This window comes from Electrona antarctica (assembly GCF_951216825.1).
Source record: "Electrona antarctica genome assembly, chromosome: 22".
In the NCBI taxonomy this organism is placed as follows: Eukaryota; Metazoa; Chordata; class Actinopteri; order Myctophiformes; family Myctophidae; genus Electrona; species Electrona antarctica.
The window spans coordinates 29,136,327-29,152,494 of record NC_136805.1 but is presented as its reverse complement, the minus strand read 5'-3'; the positions used below and the strand labels follow the sequence as shown (position 1 = coordinate 29,152,494).

The 16,168-nt window shown below is 42.4% G+C and overlaps 1 protein-coding gene across 1 annotated transcript in view; it reads right to left on the bottom strand.

Annotated features, from left to right (window-relative positions):
- Window positions 1-5,489: 5,489 nt before the first annotated feature.
- c1qtnf1 (C1q and TNF related 1) overlaps window positions 5,490-16,168 on the bottom strand; it is a 14,159-nt gene continuing 3,480 nt past the window's right edge. The window contains exons 2-4 of the mRNA XM_079492051.1: window positions 10,782-10,921; window positions 10,122-10,255; window positions 5,490-7,819 (exon numbers count right to left, since the gene is read on the bottom strand). Coding sequence (XP_079348177.1) covers window positions 7,269-7,819; window positions 10,122-10,255; window positions 10,782-10,921 — 825 coding nt within the window. The 3' untranslated portion in view covers window positions 5,490-7,268. The remainder of the gene's footprint in view (window positions 7,820-10,121; window positions 10,256-10,781; window positions 10,922-16,168) is intronic.

The following is a 16,168-nucleotide window of genomic DNA, read 5'->3' as shown; positions in this document are numbered from 1 at the left end:
ATAATGTCCAACTGATCTGAACACAGTCTCGCCTTGCAACTGCAGACTCACTCATGCCGTCTTTAAGAGGCAGCAGCCAGTCAGAGCGCAGTCAAGTCTGCCATCATGTGGTCTCTCTGCCACATTACCGCTGGCCGCGCCGTTGTAACAACTAACAACTAACATGAACTGAATATTAATGCATTCAATTGGTTCAGAACAGGTGGTGTCGTGTCTGCATTCTCTGCAATGTCACAAACTGCTGAGGAATATAATAAAATGTGAAAGATGTAAATCATGTTTTTAACAATCTGATTAGGTTTTGATTACTGGTCAGTCAGTGCTGTCAAGTGATTAGATTAGATTAGCCTAGATGAAATGAAATGAAATGAAATGAAATCTATATTTACCCAGGGTATCTGGGCTAAGCTCAAGAACTTGTTTCCAGCCAGGCCCTGCTCATAGAACACATTTCATCGTAGTGGTTGATGCCTTGTTCAAGGGCATTTCAGCGGTGGTAATTTTAACGTGTCGGACGGCTGGTTCGAACTGGGAATCTTCCGGTATCTAGACCGCGCCGCTATCCGTTCGGCCACCGCTGCCACCGCTGCCACGATCAAATTAGATTAGATGCATTTTATTGTTCACAAGGGAATTGCATTTAGCTTTGGATGATATGCAGTATAAATTAAATACCATAGGTAAACAACACAGTTAATAGACACCATAGTAAAAACTATACTATATATTTGATGTATTTATAATCAGATATCAGTTAAAAAAAAGGAAACAAAATAAATTTGTAGTTACATTTCTTAGTTTAAATTTGACCATTTTAATCAATTCAAACAGATGGTCATGTTCTATATTATAGAAAATGATGGTGCAAACAGAACAATAAACATGTGTATACTCTCAATCAGTCTTGCATGAGAGCCTGTAAATCATCTCTCTGCCTGGACACACAAATTGAAAATGATTGTTACCACTTAATGATCACTGTGTCGACTGCCAGATATAATCAGAGGAGCAGATTTTCTCATTTAGCCCGTAGTGTGAAGACAATTATGTGTTGTTTTTGCATGAAGATGGAGCAGGGACGATCAAACCTGTGAATAATGAACGCTATTGAAAATGCAGCACATTTAGGGAGAGCGGCATATTTCTCCTCTCTTTATCTCGTTGACACAAACTCTCCCTTCTTTTTCCAAAGTACGACCAGGTGGTCAGCCGTGTCAGAGAGTTACAGCCATACAAGTAAACGCATCGAAGTCCTTAACAACTTTCAAGCTGGTGTCCCTATTGTGGGCATGTCAGTAGGTGCGGTTCCATTAAGCCTTTGCGAAAAAAGGAAGCGTATGTTCATTAAGTCGAAAAAAGAAAAGCGAATTGTCGGTGTTTCCATTAAACTGATAAAATGCGCATATGCAAGTTCATGAAATGTGCAGTAGGTTGCACTGTTTTGCCAGTAAAGTGAGGCTCATGTAAAGTAGTCCTAATCGATGTTCACACCATTGATTTGATGCGCTGTATGTGTGCTCTCACTCTCAGTTTAACGGACTGGACCCCATATACTGCGCTGTAATCTGATCCCTGGTCAGCGGCTGACCGACCGTCTGCTGCTTTCACAGTATTGACAAATATATAGGCTATGTCACGGGACTCGATTGGAGCATACTGGTCGTTTATATTGTAAATTGATTGATTGCAGCTGCAAACAGTTGTGAATAACTTGTTTCATCGGCTATATAGCCTATAGCCTACACGTTTAGGTTGCTTATCTTATGCAATGAATATAAATATATAAGAATAGATGAAGCATATGTAGCCCAAACATTTAGACTCTCGTAGAGGTTTTTTTCGATTCTGACGAATCTCGTTGAGAGATTCGTCAGAATCGAAAAAAACCTCTACGAGAGTCTAAATGTTTGGGCTAAAGCATATGCATGGATCGAAATCGAATAGCCTGCAGGGAGTAGGGACCGCAGGCAGTTAGGTTATATAAAAGTTTAGTCTACTACACTACTCGTAGTCCACGTGTGTGTGTGTGTGTGTGTGTGTGTGTGTGTGTGTGTGTGTGTGTGCGTGTGTGCATGTGTGCGTGTGTGTGTCTTGCATGAAATGAAATGAAATGATTACTATATTTACCCAGGGTATCTGGGCTAAGCTCAAGAACTTGCATCCATACAGTAGCGATCCAGATATCAAAATGATCGGAGCGCCCCGATCAACTCGGGAGGATTCAGACTTCATATGGGATCTTTGAAAACGCTACACAATTATGAATCGGACGGGTCGGGTAGTCGTAGTAAATTGGGACCTATATGTATCCACAACATCACTCCCTCTCCCTCTCTGTCCACCATCCAATGCACCGTTCACTCCACTGCCTCCCCATCGTTGTTTTATTTTATTTTCCAACTGTTCAAAAGCGATATAATGCTTTCTAATTAATACAATGCTTTCTAATTAAAAACCTTTTCCGCAAGTGTTTCCATACACTATTTGCGCATTTCCCTTTTTTCGAAAAAGCCTAAATCCGCAACCTCCAAGCGAAAAAGTGTTTTTGCGAAAAATGGAGACTTATTCGCATGTTGATGTGTTTCCATCCAGGAGATTTTGCGCAAGAGCCTTAATGCGCAAAAAAACGGCTTTATGGAAACGTACCTACAGTCATATAATAAACAATTTCTACATTTAAAGAAATAACAGGTCTACTCACAGCGTGTCACATCCAGACATGAAGTGAGCTTGTGAATCACAAATGTTCCTATTCGTCATACAACAAAGGATATAGTGCTTGCTTACCCACTTAAACCCTATGTAATGTGTTGAATTGACCTCTGGGAATCCCCCAGAGGTCTGTACTCTAGCCGGGCATGGCCAGACTAATTCTAGCTTCGGCAGATTCGTCTGGTTTCCAGGCTAGTAGCCTACTCGGCCGCCTTCTTTGTTCCTACACCAATACAAGCTCATTTGTGAGCTTGTAGATCTGCTATTTTCACTGGATGTTTGCTATTTTTGCCAAATGTTTGCCTATATTATGACATGCCCAGAATAGGGATGCTGTGGGTCAAGTTTAAGTAATAAGTAAAAAATAATTGTGACCGCATAAGTTTAAGTAATGCCTATGCTATGGCATTACTCTTTCTGGTTGGCACCTTTTATTTTTCCGTGTGTATAGACAGATTAGACACGTAAAGCACTCGGAACTATCAGTATTCAGCATTCTTACTCAGAAGACATATTGGCTGTATCACGCCTTATGCCTCATTGGACAAGCTTCAAAAATCTGCTAACTACAAGTGTAGCATATTAAAGGAGAATTCCATGCTAGAAGGCTTTCTTACCTTTAACACCCCATAGCCCCATTCAATTCCCATTCAATGCAATGCAATGCAATTCATTGAGGGCTTATGGTAGGGGAAATAGCCAATAAGGAGTTTTTGCACACAAAAAACACCTGGACCTCTTTGGTGGGGACGTAACAACTACAAATAAAGGTAAGAAAGGTAAGAAAGCATTATAGCATGGAATTCTCCTTTAAGGACCATCAACACAAATACTGGGGGTTACAGTACATACAGTAACACATTGTATAGAGTAAGAGCTTTTCTCTCTCTCTCTCTCATACAGAGAGGACATTAGAAAAGTGATGGTGTTGGTGATAGACAGCGATATCAGTCTGAGTGATGCGGTCAATACAGGACCAGAGACTTGCTGATGCTGTTCCCAGCCATTTTAGCCTCCCTCCGTCCGTCCTGGGTGCATTTCTGCTGTGCTGGGGAGTTTCCAGGGGCCTGCTTCCGCTGATTAGCCCCAACGCACTAATCTATTCTCATGGCTTATTTATATACCCCTACCATCCAGGCTGGCGCTTTTCCCCGTGGGGAAAAGCCTTCTAAATCACATTACAGTATCTTCATCAAGGGATGAGAGAGAGAGAGAGAGAGTAAAGGAGAAAGAGAATCACTTATATCAGTGTCATATATTTCTGTATGTGTGCGTTAGAAGGGACTATGTTATAGTGTACAGGCCTATTTGCAGCTCATTCCAGCTAGTGGTTGAATGGCTGAGTGCCAGGGTTCAGGTTTCTGTTGTGCTGACAGGTCTGGAGTTTTGCTCACAACCATCTCATATTGCCTCGTCCTGGCTCAGGGCAACCCAGAGAGGATTGGTGAAGTCAGTTGAAGAATGACCACAAGGTTTCTGAGTAGGTTCTATGGAATTTTGCTAGCTCAGCAGCACTGTAGAAATAAAGCCGCCTCCCTTAGCAAAGGAGGTCCTCTCGTTTAACAACAGCCCAGTGTGACTTTGTGCAGACTTGTGAGGGAGACATGTTCTTGTTCCAGTGTGACTTTGTGCAGACTTGTGAGGGAGACATGTTCTTGTTCCAGTGTGACTTTGTGCAGACTTGTGAGGGAGACATGTTCTTGTTCCAGTGTGACTTTGTGCAGACTTGTGAGGGAGACATGTTCTTGTTCCAGTGTGACTTTGTGCAGACTTGTGAGGGAGACATGTTCTTGCAGGTGGTCTAAACAATGTGGAGGTGTCTTTGAAAGTGACCGTACACTAGCACATTTGTAAGTTTGTTAATTTAGCATTACTTAAAAGCAAGATTAGAGTAGTTTTTTGGTTTTACATGTTCTATCTATACAGTATGTATATGTACAGAATGTATGTAAGGTTACACTTACTGTATGTTAAACAGTGCTACTGCATAATACTGTATAATAAGCTGTTAATGTGCAATAGTCCCTACTGGGCAACAGAGGGCAATAGACACGTGCTACAGCACCAAAATGAAGGACTGAATATTATGAACCATATTTATTTTTGTTATATTTTACTAATTTACTTTCTTAGTGCTTAAATATTCCTCCTATGTTGGTGTACATGCATATGCCAAAAAGAGCTAAATGCATTGCATGTGATGAGACTCAACATGATGCATTGTGTGTGTGTGTGTGTGTGTGTGTGTGTGTGTGTGTGTGTGTGTGTGTGTGTGTGTGTGTGTGTGTGTGTGTGTGTGTGCGTGTGCATGCGTGCGTGCGTGCACGTGTGTGCGTGTGTTGGCGTGTGCATGCGTGCGTGCATGTGTGTCAGTGACGACAAGAATAAGAGACATATAATAATTATTCTCTGTCTGTGTCTTCAGACTCAGAGTGGCTGTGCGTTTGAAGAAGGCTGAACCAGGATCTGGGTCTTTCTCTCTCTCTCCAGCACATTCCACCAAGTCCTCTGTGAACATTTGGCAAGTACACACACCATCAAACACATCCAGGAGAAACAGTGTCACACCCACCACTCCCACACACGGGCACGCACGCACGCACGCACGCACGCACGCACGCACGCACGCACGCACACATGCACGCACGCACACATAGGCCTACTTAACACACACACACACACACACACACACACACACACACACACACACACACACACACACACACACACACACACACACACACACACACACACACACAATGCACTGGATGCATCCAGACTTTCATGATTTTAATTGGGAAGATTTGTATCCATGCTGAACAATATTATCAAACAAGCTGCGTACAGAGTCAGCCAGCAGAGAAGTACCTGACAGTATAACATGTACATCTGCAGGCAGTCGAAGCCTTTTCCTGTCAAGGCATCTCTGAACTGAACCTTTTCCTGAGGCTTAATTCCAAACGTATCACACTGAAGATCTGATTGAGCCCATTTTTCATATCATATCCCTCATTAGATCGCATACGTGCACTCCCAATACTGTGTGTGTATCCATCTCAATATAGCAGGCGAGACAATATTTATATCACTTTAAACAAATACAATTCAAATGATTTGTGGCCTATAAAATGCAGGATAGATGGGGTTGGAATGGAGCTTTGGAACAATCCCAGGCTTTTAGCATCCCTAGGGAGTATCTAATCTCATTGGCTGTCTTCAGATTCTGCCCAAAATAATGCTGTTGTCAAAAGTCCAACTGGACATTCACAATGACGGCTGGTTTCAAAGGAAATGTATGTACTGGTATGCAAATTACTGGTATGCGATTTACTGCATTCTTTACTCATATCCAGGATTTTACTAGACTCCTAAACTCCTAAACTTTCAGTATTATCTTTGAGTATTGTGTGATTGTGTGTTTTGTCATAATGATAAATGTCATAGCATACATATAAATATATAAAAAGATACTAGCAAATTTGTACAACTTTGTGGAGGTGAAATAAATGTAAACAGGGTTAGCATTAGGTTGAGACACACAATCCTTTCTAAAACACAAAATACATATTTTTTTAGAGATCTCTACTCATAATCTAAATAGCACCAGTATGTCTTTAATTCAGTATGCAATTTAATATGAAAAGCATTGTCGTTTATACATTTTTGCATGGTTGCAGGATATCAATCATCCATCCCATTGTCTGTTATAAGGAAAGAATGAAATCCCTGATATGATTTGCCTGTGTTTTTTTCTTTGATCCCATAGATATCTTAATGCTGGTTAAATTGCAAACGTAAAAAGATAAAGCATACATCAAACGCAAAGACCTACCATGTGTAGCTCTTACAGCAATGATCAGGGTTCAGAATGATTTACTTATTCCATGTGGTTTGTATAGATTGAGCGCTGAGTGCATGAGCATTGGAAGTGGAAACTGAATACAAATTGAGAATCCAAGGCTCGATTAGGCACATTAAATTGTTATTGACCAAACAAGACATCATTACTATATTGAAAATGAAATTATGATTACTGTTTATTGCCTAACTGTGTCCCTTATTATCTGACATCTTTATATAATGGGTCTAATTTAACATCATAACTTAATCTTGAGATAACGCTGTTGTATTGTCTGAAACAGATGTTTGCTAAAACCTTCCATAATTCCAGTGGGGCATAATTAACCACTAATTAGCCCTATTTCAAAGAGGGAGATTGTATCTGCTTTTATATTTTGTACTTTCTTTGTGTGAAAGATTTCGCCTACAATGACATGGCAAAGACAGGGACGCCAGGTTGAAAGCTCATTAATAATAGTGTACAGTACATTGTTTCATTATGCACCAGGGATTTCAAGCCCTTTGTGTCCAGTATCTGCTGTTTCAACAGCAACATCCTCTCCAAAGTAACATCCACGCCACTTTTCATACCGGCCAGTTAACACACTACACGCATCTCATTGCCACTATCCTTTCCACGCAGAGGAGGTGTTCCTTATTAGTTGCTGTCCTCCCATCCCGCCCTCACACGTGCCCCGTACGCACTGCAGCCTTTACTATATCTCACTTTTGGGCTTGAGGAGGTGACCGTTAAAGGTCACGTAGGTGTCAAAGTCGTCGCTGAAGATGGCGTTCTCCCGCTCGCCCTTAAAGAGTCTGACCCACACCTGGTCCTCTCTCTCCAGCTGCAGCATGAGGCTCTGGCTCTGCATGATGGACCTGTCGCTGGGCTGCGCGTACAGGATCACCACCTCGCGCTCATTGTGCATCACATGCATGTACGTCTCCTTCTGGTTCCACGTGTGCACGTTCAGGCTGAAGTAGTAGATGCCGGGCACGTAGCAGTAGAACTTGCCGGTGAACATGTTGAAGTGGCCGTACAGGTTGACGAGCTCCGTGTCGAACACCAGTGTCTGGTAGTAGTCGTTGGAGTGCACGGCCTTCTTGCGGCCCACGGAGAAGGCGGCGTAGTAGGACTTGCAGGGCTCCCCCGGGGCTCCGATGCTGCCTTTAGAGCCCTTACCGCCTGTGTGGCCCCGCGAACCCATCTGGCCCGCTTTGCCCAGCTTGCCGTAAGGTCCTCGCTCACCACTGTCTCCCTTCTCACCTGGAAGAGGCACGGCCGAAATGATGTCAGCCAATGTTAACATAGTATGTTGTCATACTAAATACTAGGGCAAAATATCTGACTACAAGCTCACGTGTCGCATCGCTGTGTGTTGTGAGCTTGTAGATCTGCCATTTTCAGAATTCTGTACCGCTCAGTACATGTGGTGTGGTTACTTGACTGCTGTGACCTGATTAAAGCAGATCAGCTACATCTGCTCAGGTTGACTCAATTCAGACATTCAGACAGAACTCTGTCAAGACTGTGTGTAAGGATGCATAAACATTAGCGTGAAATGAATATCAGACCACAAGTTGTGGAGAACTAATGTGACGGTCAGACAATTCCCCCCTTGCTTGTGGAGCACATACATTAGATATAGGGAACCTATTCTACAAACATTATGAACTCTTTTTGAAAGATCACAAGGTCGCATTTGGAAAGTATCACTTTTGCTGGTCCGGTCACACCAACGCAGCCTTTTAACAACCGAAACATATAACTTATACCTAAATTGGATTTGTTTCGATTCAAAATGTAGTCACAAGTGAAGGGAGCATTTAGCTGCAAGAAACTTGGATACGATCTGCATCTAAGTTGCAACAGGCTCCACTGACAGCCCAATTCATTGTGAAACAGAAAAGTCCTATCTGGTTGTATCAAATGAAAATAAACCAGTGAATAGAGGAAGGGAGCGCTGCCGTGGTCCTTTGTTTGTTGAACTGAATACAGGTGCTCGTTGGCGAGGTTAAATCATGAAAATAAAGAAGAGGATCCAAGGCACTCTGTTCCAGTGAGGTGAAAAAAGCCTTTATTGTAACTAAGTTAAGGCATGGCAAAGATCATTACACAAAAAAGGGAGGACCAACACGTTTCGGCAATCAGCCTTCGTCAGGGTCCATGCATGAAAATAAACCAGTATTGCACCTGTACAGATATCTTGGTTTATCCTTGTCTCTGTCAAATCTTTGTTTTATAAAATATCATCAGATAAGACTTTTCTGTTTCATTAATGGGCTGTCAGTGGAGCTTGTTGTAAATGACATGCAGATTGTATCTAAGCTTCTCGCAGCTATACTGTAGGTAGCATTGTGACTAAGGTGAGGTTCAGAAACGCAAGGAAGTCAAACTGGCCTGCACTCATTCACACTACACTCACATACTGTATGCCCAGGACACTGCTGGCGCTAGACCTGTACTACCGAACGTCCTTCACCTTCACCCAGCCTCCTGTAGTACTGTAGCATTTAGATCTTCACTTAGTCAGCATTTTATCATGTTTTGGGGTGTGCTAGCCCCTCCTATGCCCAGCTTTCCGGGTCTGTGTGAACACAAACATTGGTTTGTGATTGACTGATCACCCCATAGCGGTGATTTGATTGGCTGAGCAAAGTACATATTGAAGGTAAAATGAGGTCAGAAATGTGAAGACACCAAAAGTGATTGGCCGGAATGACGATGATTGGCTGAGCACAGAATGTGATGTATGATGATGTATAATGATATGAGCGCCCCTCACTTCACATGGGTGTGATTTTATTTTATTTTAATATCTGTGCCTCAATTTCCCTTTGGGGATTCATTAAAGGGGAAAACCACCCATTTTCAACATTTTACTATGTCATTAATATACCTTAGAGCTGTTGTGTGGAAATAATAAAAAAGTCCCCCCATTCTGTGTTTCCTAGAACTGTAATTATGAAAAAATCATTAACATGGTGAAACACATCTTGATGACATCATCAAGATGTGTTTCACCATGTTAATGATTTTTTTCAGACCTCTAGTTCTAGGAAACACAGAATGGGGGAACCTTTTTATTATTTCCACACAACAGCTCTAAGGTACATTAATGACATAGTAAAATGTTGAAAATGAGTGGAATGCCCCTTTAAGTATATCTCATCTCAACTGTGGATCTTTGGTTTCTTGCGCAGATTATTCTGTAGTATCACTGGAGTAGATACACAGAACCAAATACAATGCAATATCATTGCGATACATGGTTTCATCTTGGCTTGGTGAACCACAACATTTTGGGTTGGGTCTCACACAGCTATGTGGGATATGTGTGTACCCTGACCCCTGAGGAGGTCTAAGCCACACACCCCAAATTGTCCCCTCGTATACTTACCAACCCAAGCTTCTCCAGCTGTGATTGGTTCCTCTGCTATTAAAATGTCCTCAGTCTATCTTCTTTCCCCAAGGGGCTGGGACAGTCCCCAACCTTACCTCAAATGACTTTGTGTAGTGTGCGTGTGCGTGTGCGTGTGCGTGCAGTGCATATTGTTTTTGTCCATACCTTTGAGTATGGTGATGTTGATGTGTGGTACCACCTGTGGGTGTTGCTGAGGGTAGTGTGGGTTGGCATACTGAGGGGACGGCGGCTCCTCTTCTGGGTCACAGCATCGACGACACTCTCTCACGTCCCTATGGCTGCACGCACACACACACACAAACTCACAAAGAAATAAGGTTGCAACAGTGCATATCATTTCTGTAGGCATGTGACTATCCATCATGGAATTCTAAACTTGTAGTTTGCCGTGCCCCAATAGGCTCTACGTGCATACGGCGTTTGGAAATAACTCCGGGCCTCCTACTTCCGGGCCTCTTCCGACTTCCTTCACAGGTGTTTCCGATGATGCTAATTAAGGCTCTGTTCCATTTAGTGTACAGTGGTTCTCAAACTATTTTAATTTCAATGACCCCCATAACTCTGAGGGTGTAGAAATGGAACCAAATGGACCCTTAAGTTACAGGTCCATTTGGTTCCATCTGTACACTCTCGGAGTTACACACCCGTACCGGGGCACCCGGGGCCATTTGGAACCCCCTCAAGGACACTTTGAGACCCACTGGTGGGTCAACATGCACAACAGCAGCACCCTGACTCTGTTTAACCAGATTTGAACGGAGACTTAAATTCGTATCGTCGGTAGAAACACTTATGATAGCTAACCTTGCATCTCTGTGGTAATCCCGGGGGTCAATCTGATCCCTGATCAGTTCTGGGTCCTTTCCATCATCGTTGGGGGTGCGGTAGGCTTCAGCCGGACAGGCACAAAAGAGCACTAGAGCCCACACACTGAGCACAGTCATCTGTGAAACACAGCCACACAGCGCACACGTCATTGAAGTCATTGACATCACCGCAATGACGGAACTATGTGAAATCGTCTTTGTGGAGCCCAAGCCAGATCTTAAAATGAGTGAAGTATTTCAGCAATGAGAATTATGGTCACATAATTCACATTGCTGAAATACTTGAAAACAGTATTTTTCATCTCAGTTAATATAGTGAGTTGTTTCACTTCAGTCATGCCATAATTACAGGCTATAACTGTAATTAGATCAGCATGCAGTGTTTTAACTTTTCCAAAAAAAGACCTCTCTGTGATGATTGCAGAACACGGCACTCTAAACAGGATATGTGGTGATGATTTCCTGCTATAATGAGTTTGTGGAATATAAGCTTATAAGCTGTTGGTTTCATTTCGGAGCTCTTGTATGACATGTTTACTTGAGAAAGAACTGCAAAAGAACGCCTTTTGACACAAGATTCTAATTAGTATAAAAGTGTTTTAAAAGAAATCATCTCTATAGCGGCTCCACAAAACATTTCTGTCAAGGACTATGAATATGGGAATTGTTAGTCTAACCGTGTCTGAGTTAAAGGTCTCTAAATATCACCAAATGTGAAGGCACAACTGTATACTACTTATATACTTACTGTATATTGGAAACTGACGGTAAATGTTGAAACTAAACAAAACAAATCTCAATGGTATGTCATGCATGGCAATTTTATTATTGAAAATCTTCTAACAAAAGCCCAATTTATGATGCCAAAATCCCAAAAGGCATAGAACACTAAATTCCTTTAGAAAATAGCAAATGAAACACTTGCATGTAACTGTATGTACACATAAATCCTCAAACACAACAAAAAGTAATGACTTCCTTTGTAATTTGACAGGCAGGAAGCTAACTCTTGTCTATCAAAGGAGCTGACTATAATCAAAAGTGGGGGCCCCTGTTTTTCTACCACATGTCCCCAATCTGACCAGAGGAGGTCGTTAAGACACAGCTGATTGTTGTTCTAGTTCAATTAGACTATTAAGCCTTAATCGCTCACTTGATTTGCTTTCAGTCAACCTTTTCTCTCACTCACTCTCTCTCTCTATCTTTCTTTCTTTCCCTATGATGCAGTCAGTGATTGCCCTGCCGGGAAAGATTTTCCAAAACAGAGCCAGCCACCATTGAGTGACTGCTTGAAGAGCACAGCTCCGTCTTTAGGAGGGTAATGGGTTTCCTTTTGAAGTCTGAATTGCAGTGCTGCACTGCTGGTGGAAAAAAAACACCAATCATTCAACTCCCATTAAAGAAAGAAAGCTTTTTTTCCTTCTTTTTTGTGTGGACGAGTTGTAATAAATTAAACTTGCTATTACGCAAAAGAGAGAGGGAGGCTGTTTGTACTGGCAGATGGTCTTCAGCCACTGTCTAATATGGGAAAAGCCTAGAAATAAGAATTGCAAAAGTTAATAAACAGCTGAAGAGCGAGGGGGCCATGTGATGTTAGGCCATGGATAACAACTTGAACAAAGAAAATGAGATGAATAAGATAAAGAGATAAGCATCAAATTAATAATTTGATTTGTGCTCTATGACACTTTGGTGTGTGCGTGTGTGTGTGCGTGTGTGTGTGTGTGTGTGTGTGCGTGCGTGCGTGCGTGCGTGCGTGCGTGCGTGCGTGCGTGCGTGCGTGCGTGCGTGCGTGCGTGCGTGCGTGAGTGCGTGCGTGCATGCGTGCATGCGTGCATGTGTGCGTGCGTGCATGCGTTCATGCGTTCATGTACAATGTACATGTAGAATGGTATAACCCATATAAACCACTTTCAACCAGGCATCTGTATTTTGGGCATTTCATTAAATAATTGTAATAACTTCCATTATATTTCCTTAAAAAATGCAAAAACATTGTGTTGTGAGCTTGTAGATTGTCTATTTTTGCTACAAAATAGGGCTTAAGTGGTTAAGTCAGGGACAGGTTCAGAGGTCAGGAGAGTGAACACATCAGATTAAGCAGGGATTAAAGATTTCACCCTGGCCCCTAGGAGCCTTTGAACTTCATCAGCTACTGCAACAAGGCTGACATGGAGTCTGAGATGAAACGTCCACATTTGTAAACTTTTACACACACGCATCCTCTCTAATCTGTAGATAAGATAACGGAAGACAAGTCAATGAACACTTAAAGCTTTTGAAGACGGCATGTCTGCCTAATGTTCAAAGATGTACAAGCTTTGTTCCACTCAGTGGCGCAATATTTAAAACTCCATTCTTAACCCTCGTGACCAAAGCGTGACCTGGAGCCAGCTGCTTGTCATGCGGTGTTATTGTCTGAGATTTTAATTACGCATATGTATATACAGTACACAATAGAAACCCCTTTTGGTGTTTTAAGCATTATGTTATACTTTAGCTATTGAAAAATAGCAGATCTACAAGCTCATAGCGTTGCACCGAGTGCCGTGCTACAAGCTTGTAGAACTGCTATTTTTGAAAAAAATTGAAAATGTGTGCAATTCTTTGAATATATATTCTTTCAGAATAATATATTCTTTAAACTCAAATCTTTGCTTCTGGGGGGTCCCTGGAACAACCCATTTTCAACCAGGAGAGATTTCCAAAATATATTGTTGGGGGTCCTTGACATGAAAGTGAACAACAGAAAACTGTCAGGCTTTAGAAGGCATTTGCAGAATCGTCCTCAAGTCTAAATGGGTTCAAACTAGGCATGTGGATGTTTACTTACACTGTAATGACTTGCCTACCCCCCCCCCCCCCCTTCAGCCTTTCCCCTTTGAATTCTTCCTATTTGTTTAGACTATGGTATGTTTGCGGTCCCACGTCCGATCTCACGCTATTGACCCTTCCTATATACTTCCTGTGGATCTCAACTTCTCAAGTCAAAAAGGGTTGTTTACACTATAGCTAATTACGTGTGAAAACATAAGAAGTCACGAGGGGCATACACATGTGCACTCACACACATGTATAATCAAAACAATTGAATTATTGTCTCCAGATTGAGTGCAGCACGGTGAGCTCGGTTTGTTTGAACTGCACTAGTACGTCATTCCTGACCAGAACAGTTTAGTTTAGGAAAACCTTGGAGAACCAATTTCAGTAACTTTTCCTTGGCTTGTAGTAAACATTGTACGTACTCCTGTGTGTGTGTGTGTGTGTGTGTGTGTGTGTGTGTGTGTGTGTGTGTGTGTGTGTGTGTGTGTGTGTGTGTGTGTGTGTGTGTGTGTGTACGTGTGCGTGCGCGCGTGCGTGCGCGCGTGTGTGCGCGTGTGTGTGCGTGCGTGCGTGCACGCGTTATTCTCCTGGGTATCTGTGGTATATCCGCATCCAGTGGTTGTTCCGGCTTTAAAACATCTAAGACGCTCATATCAGACACTGGGGTCAAAGTCAAGGTTCTAAGACAACAAACTTAAGCCTGAGAGTCGGTCTTACAAAAGGATGAGTCCCAACAGACCTAAATCTCTGTTGATCGTACTGACAGCAGCTGGAACAGTACGCTCTCTGTGTGCACATTTAGTAGCTGGAGCTTCATGTGAAGCCGACCTATCAGATTTAAAGGAGAATTCCATACTAAAAGGCTTTCTTACCTTTCTTTGTAGTTGTTACGTCCCCACCAAAGAGGTCCAGGTGTTATTTTGTGCAAAAGCTCCTTATTGGCTATTTCCCCTACCATAAGCCCTAAATGAATTGCATTGAATTGAATGGGAATTGAATGGGGCTATGGGGTGTTGTGCTAAATTGCTTATTTCTGCTTGCTTATTTTTTTTTTGTATATATCTATATATATATATCATAATGTAAATAATATCCCAAGCGGCACACTTTACTACTTATTTCGATGGAAATAAGCGAATTAGCGAACACCCCATAGCCCCATTCAATTCCCATTCAATTCAATGCAATTCATTGAGGGCTTATGGTAGGGGAAATAGCCAATAAGGAGTTTTTGCACAAAAAAATACCTGGACCTCTTTGGTGGGGACGTAACGACTACAAAGAAAGGTAAGAAAGGTAAAAAAGCCTTCTAGCATGGAATTCTCCTTTAAGGTTACTAGGTTACGTATCTGGACAATGAGTAGGTAAATCTCTGTTGATCACACTGGACGGCAGCTGGAGCAGTGCTGTGTGCACATTTAGATGGAGCATATTGTCAAGCCAACCGATCAGATTAGGGTTGCTTGGTTACGTATATCTGGACAATGTGTACAGTGGCTAGGCCGATATGAACTTCCCTGAATGCATTTGGCATTCTGTGTCTACACCAGGGGTGGGCAGCTTTAACGATGGAGAGGGCCACTATATTTCCACACTCACTCCCTAGGGCCATATATTACTGTCGTAGCAAAAATAGCCTATCTACAAGCTCAAAACGCGTCGCGCTGCGACGCGTTTTGAGCTTGTAGATCGGCTATGTTTGCTATATTCGAATTGAAATCTTGAATTTTTGCTATTTTTTAATTGGAACCCCTAAAATTAACATTTTTATGTAATTTCAAATGCCTTTAATTATACTTGTGTTGAAGCAATGAGCTACTAATTTAGAGCAAGTAAGTAATTAAAGCGGGTCATGTTTGCAAACTTTGCATGTTGTGGAATTGTAACAGCTGAAACCAATATTATATCAGTATTCTGACATTAACCTGAGGGCCACATTAAGTGAAGGTGGGGGCCGCATGTGGCCCCCGGGCCGCCAGTTGCCCTCCCCTGGTCTACACTATTCATCTTGAGTGTTTTCTATACCAGATGAGAGGTCGACCGCAGAGAAGCATCCGCAGAGACCTTGAGTCCAGCTGCCTGTTTGTCTGTGAGATACAACTCCTGCCAACACAGAAACCAGAGCTGGCCTGGATTCCTGCCAAATCTCACTGCTAACCCACATTTCTTAGGAACACACGGAGGAAAGTTGTTTTGACTTTGTCACTCCTTTTTTGCACACACAGATGAATGTGAACTACAGCAGGGTCCCAAAGCCAATGTTCCAGTGGTTCTCTATCCTTTTTGCACACACAGATGAATGTGAACTACAGCAGGTCCTTTTTGCACACACAGATGAATGTGAACTACAGCAGGTCCTTTTTGCACACACAGATGAATGTGAACTACAGCAGGTCCCAAAGCCAATGTTCCAGAGGTTCTCCGCCCTCGTTGCACTGGGAGCCATCTAAGATAATTCACATCTATCCTTAGCACCCTCAATCATTTAGAAAACCATGGGTGACGCGTCTTTGGCCTAAGCTACAATAATAGAAAACAAAC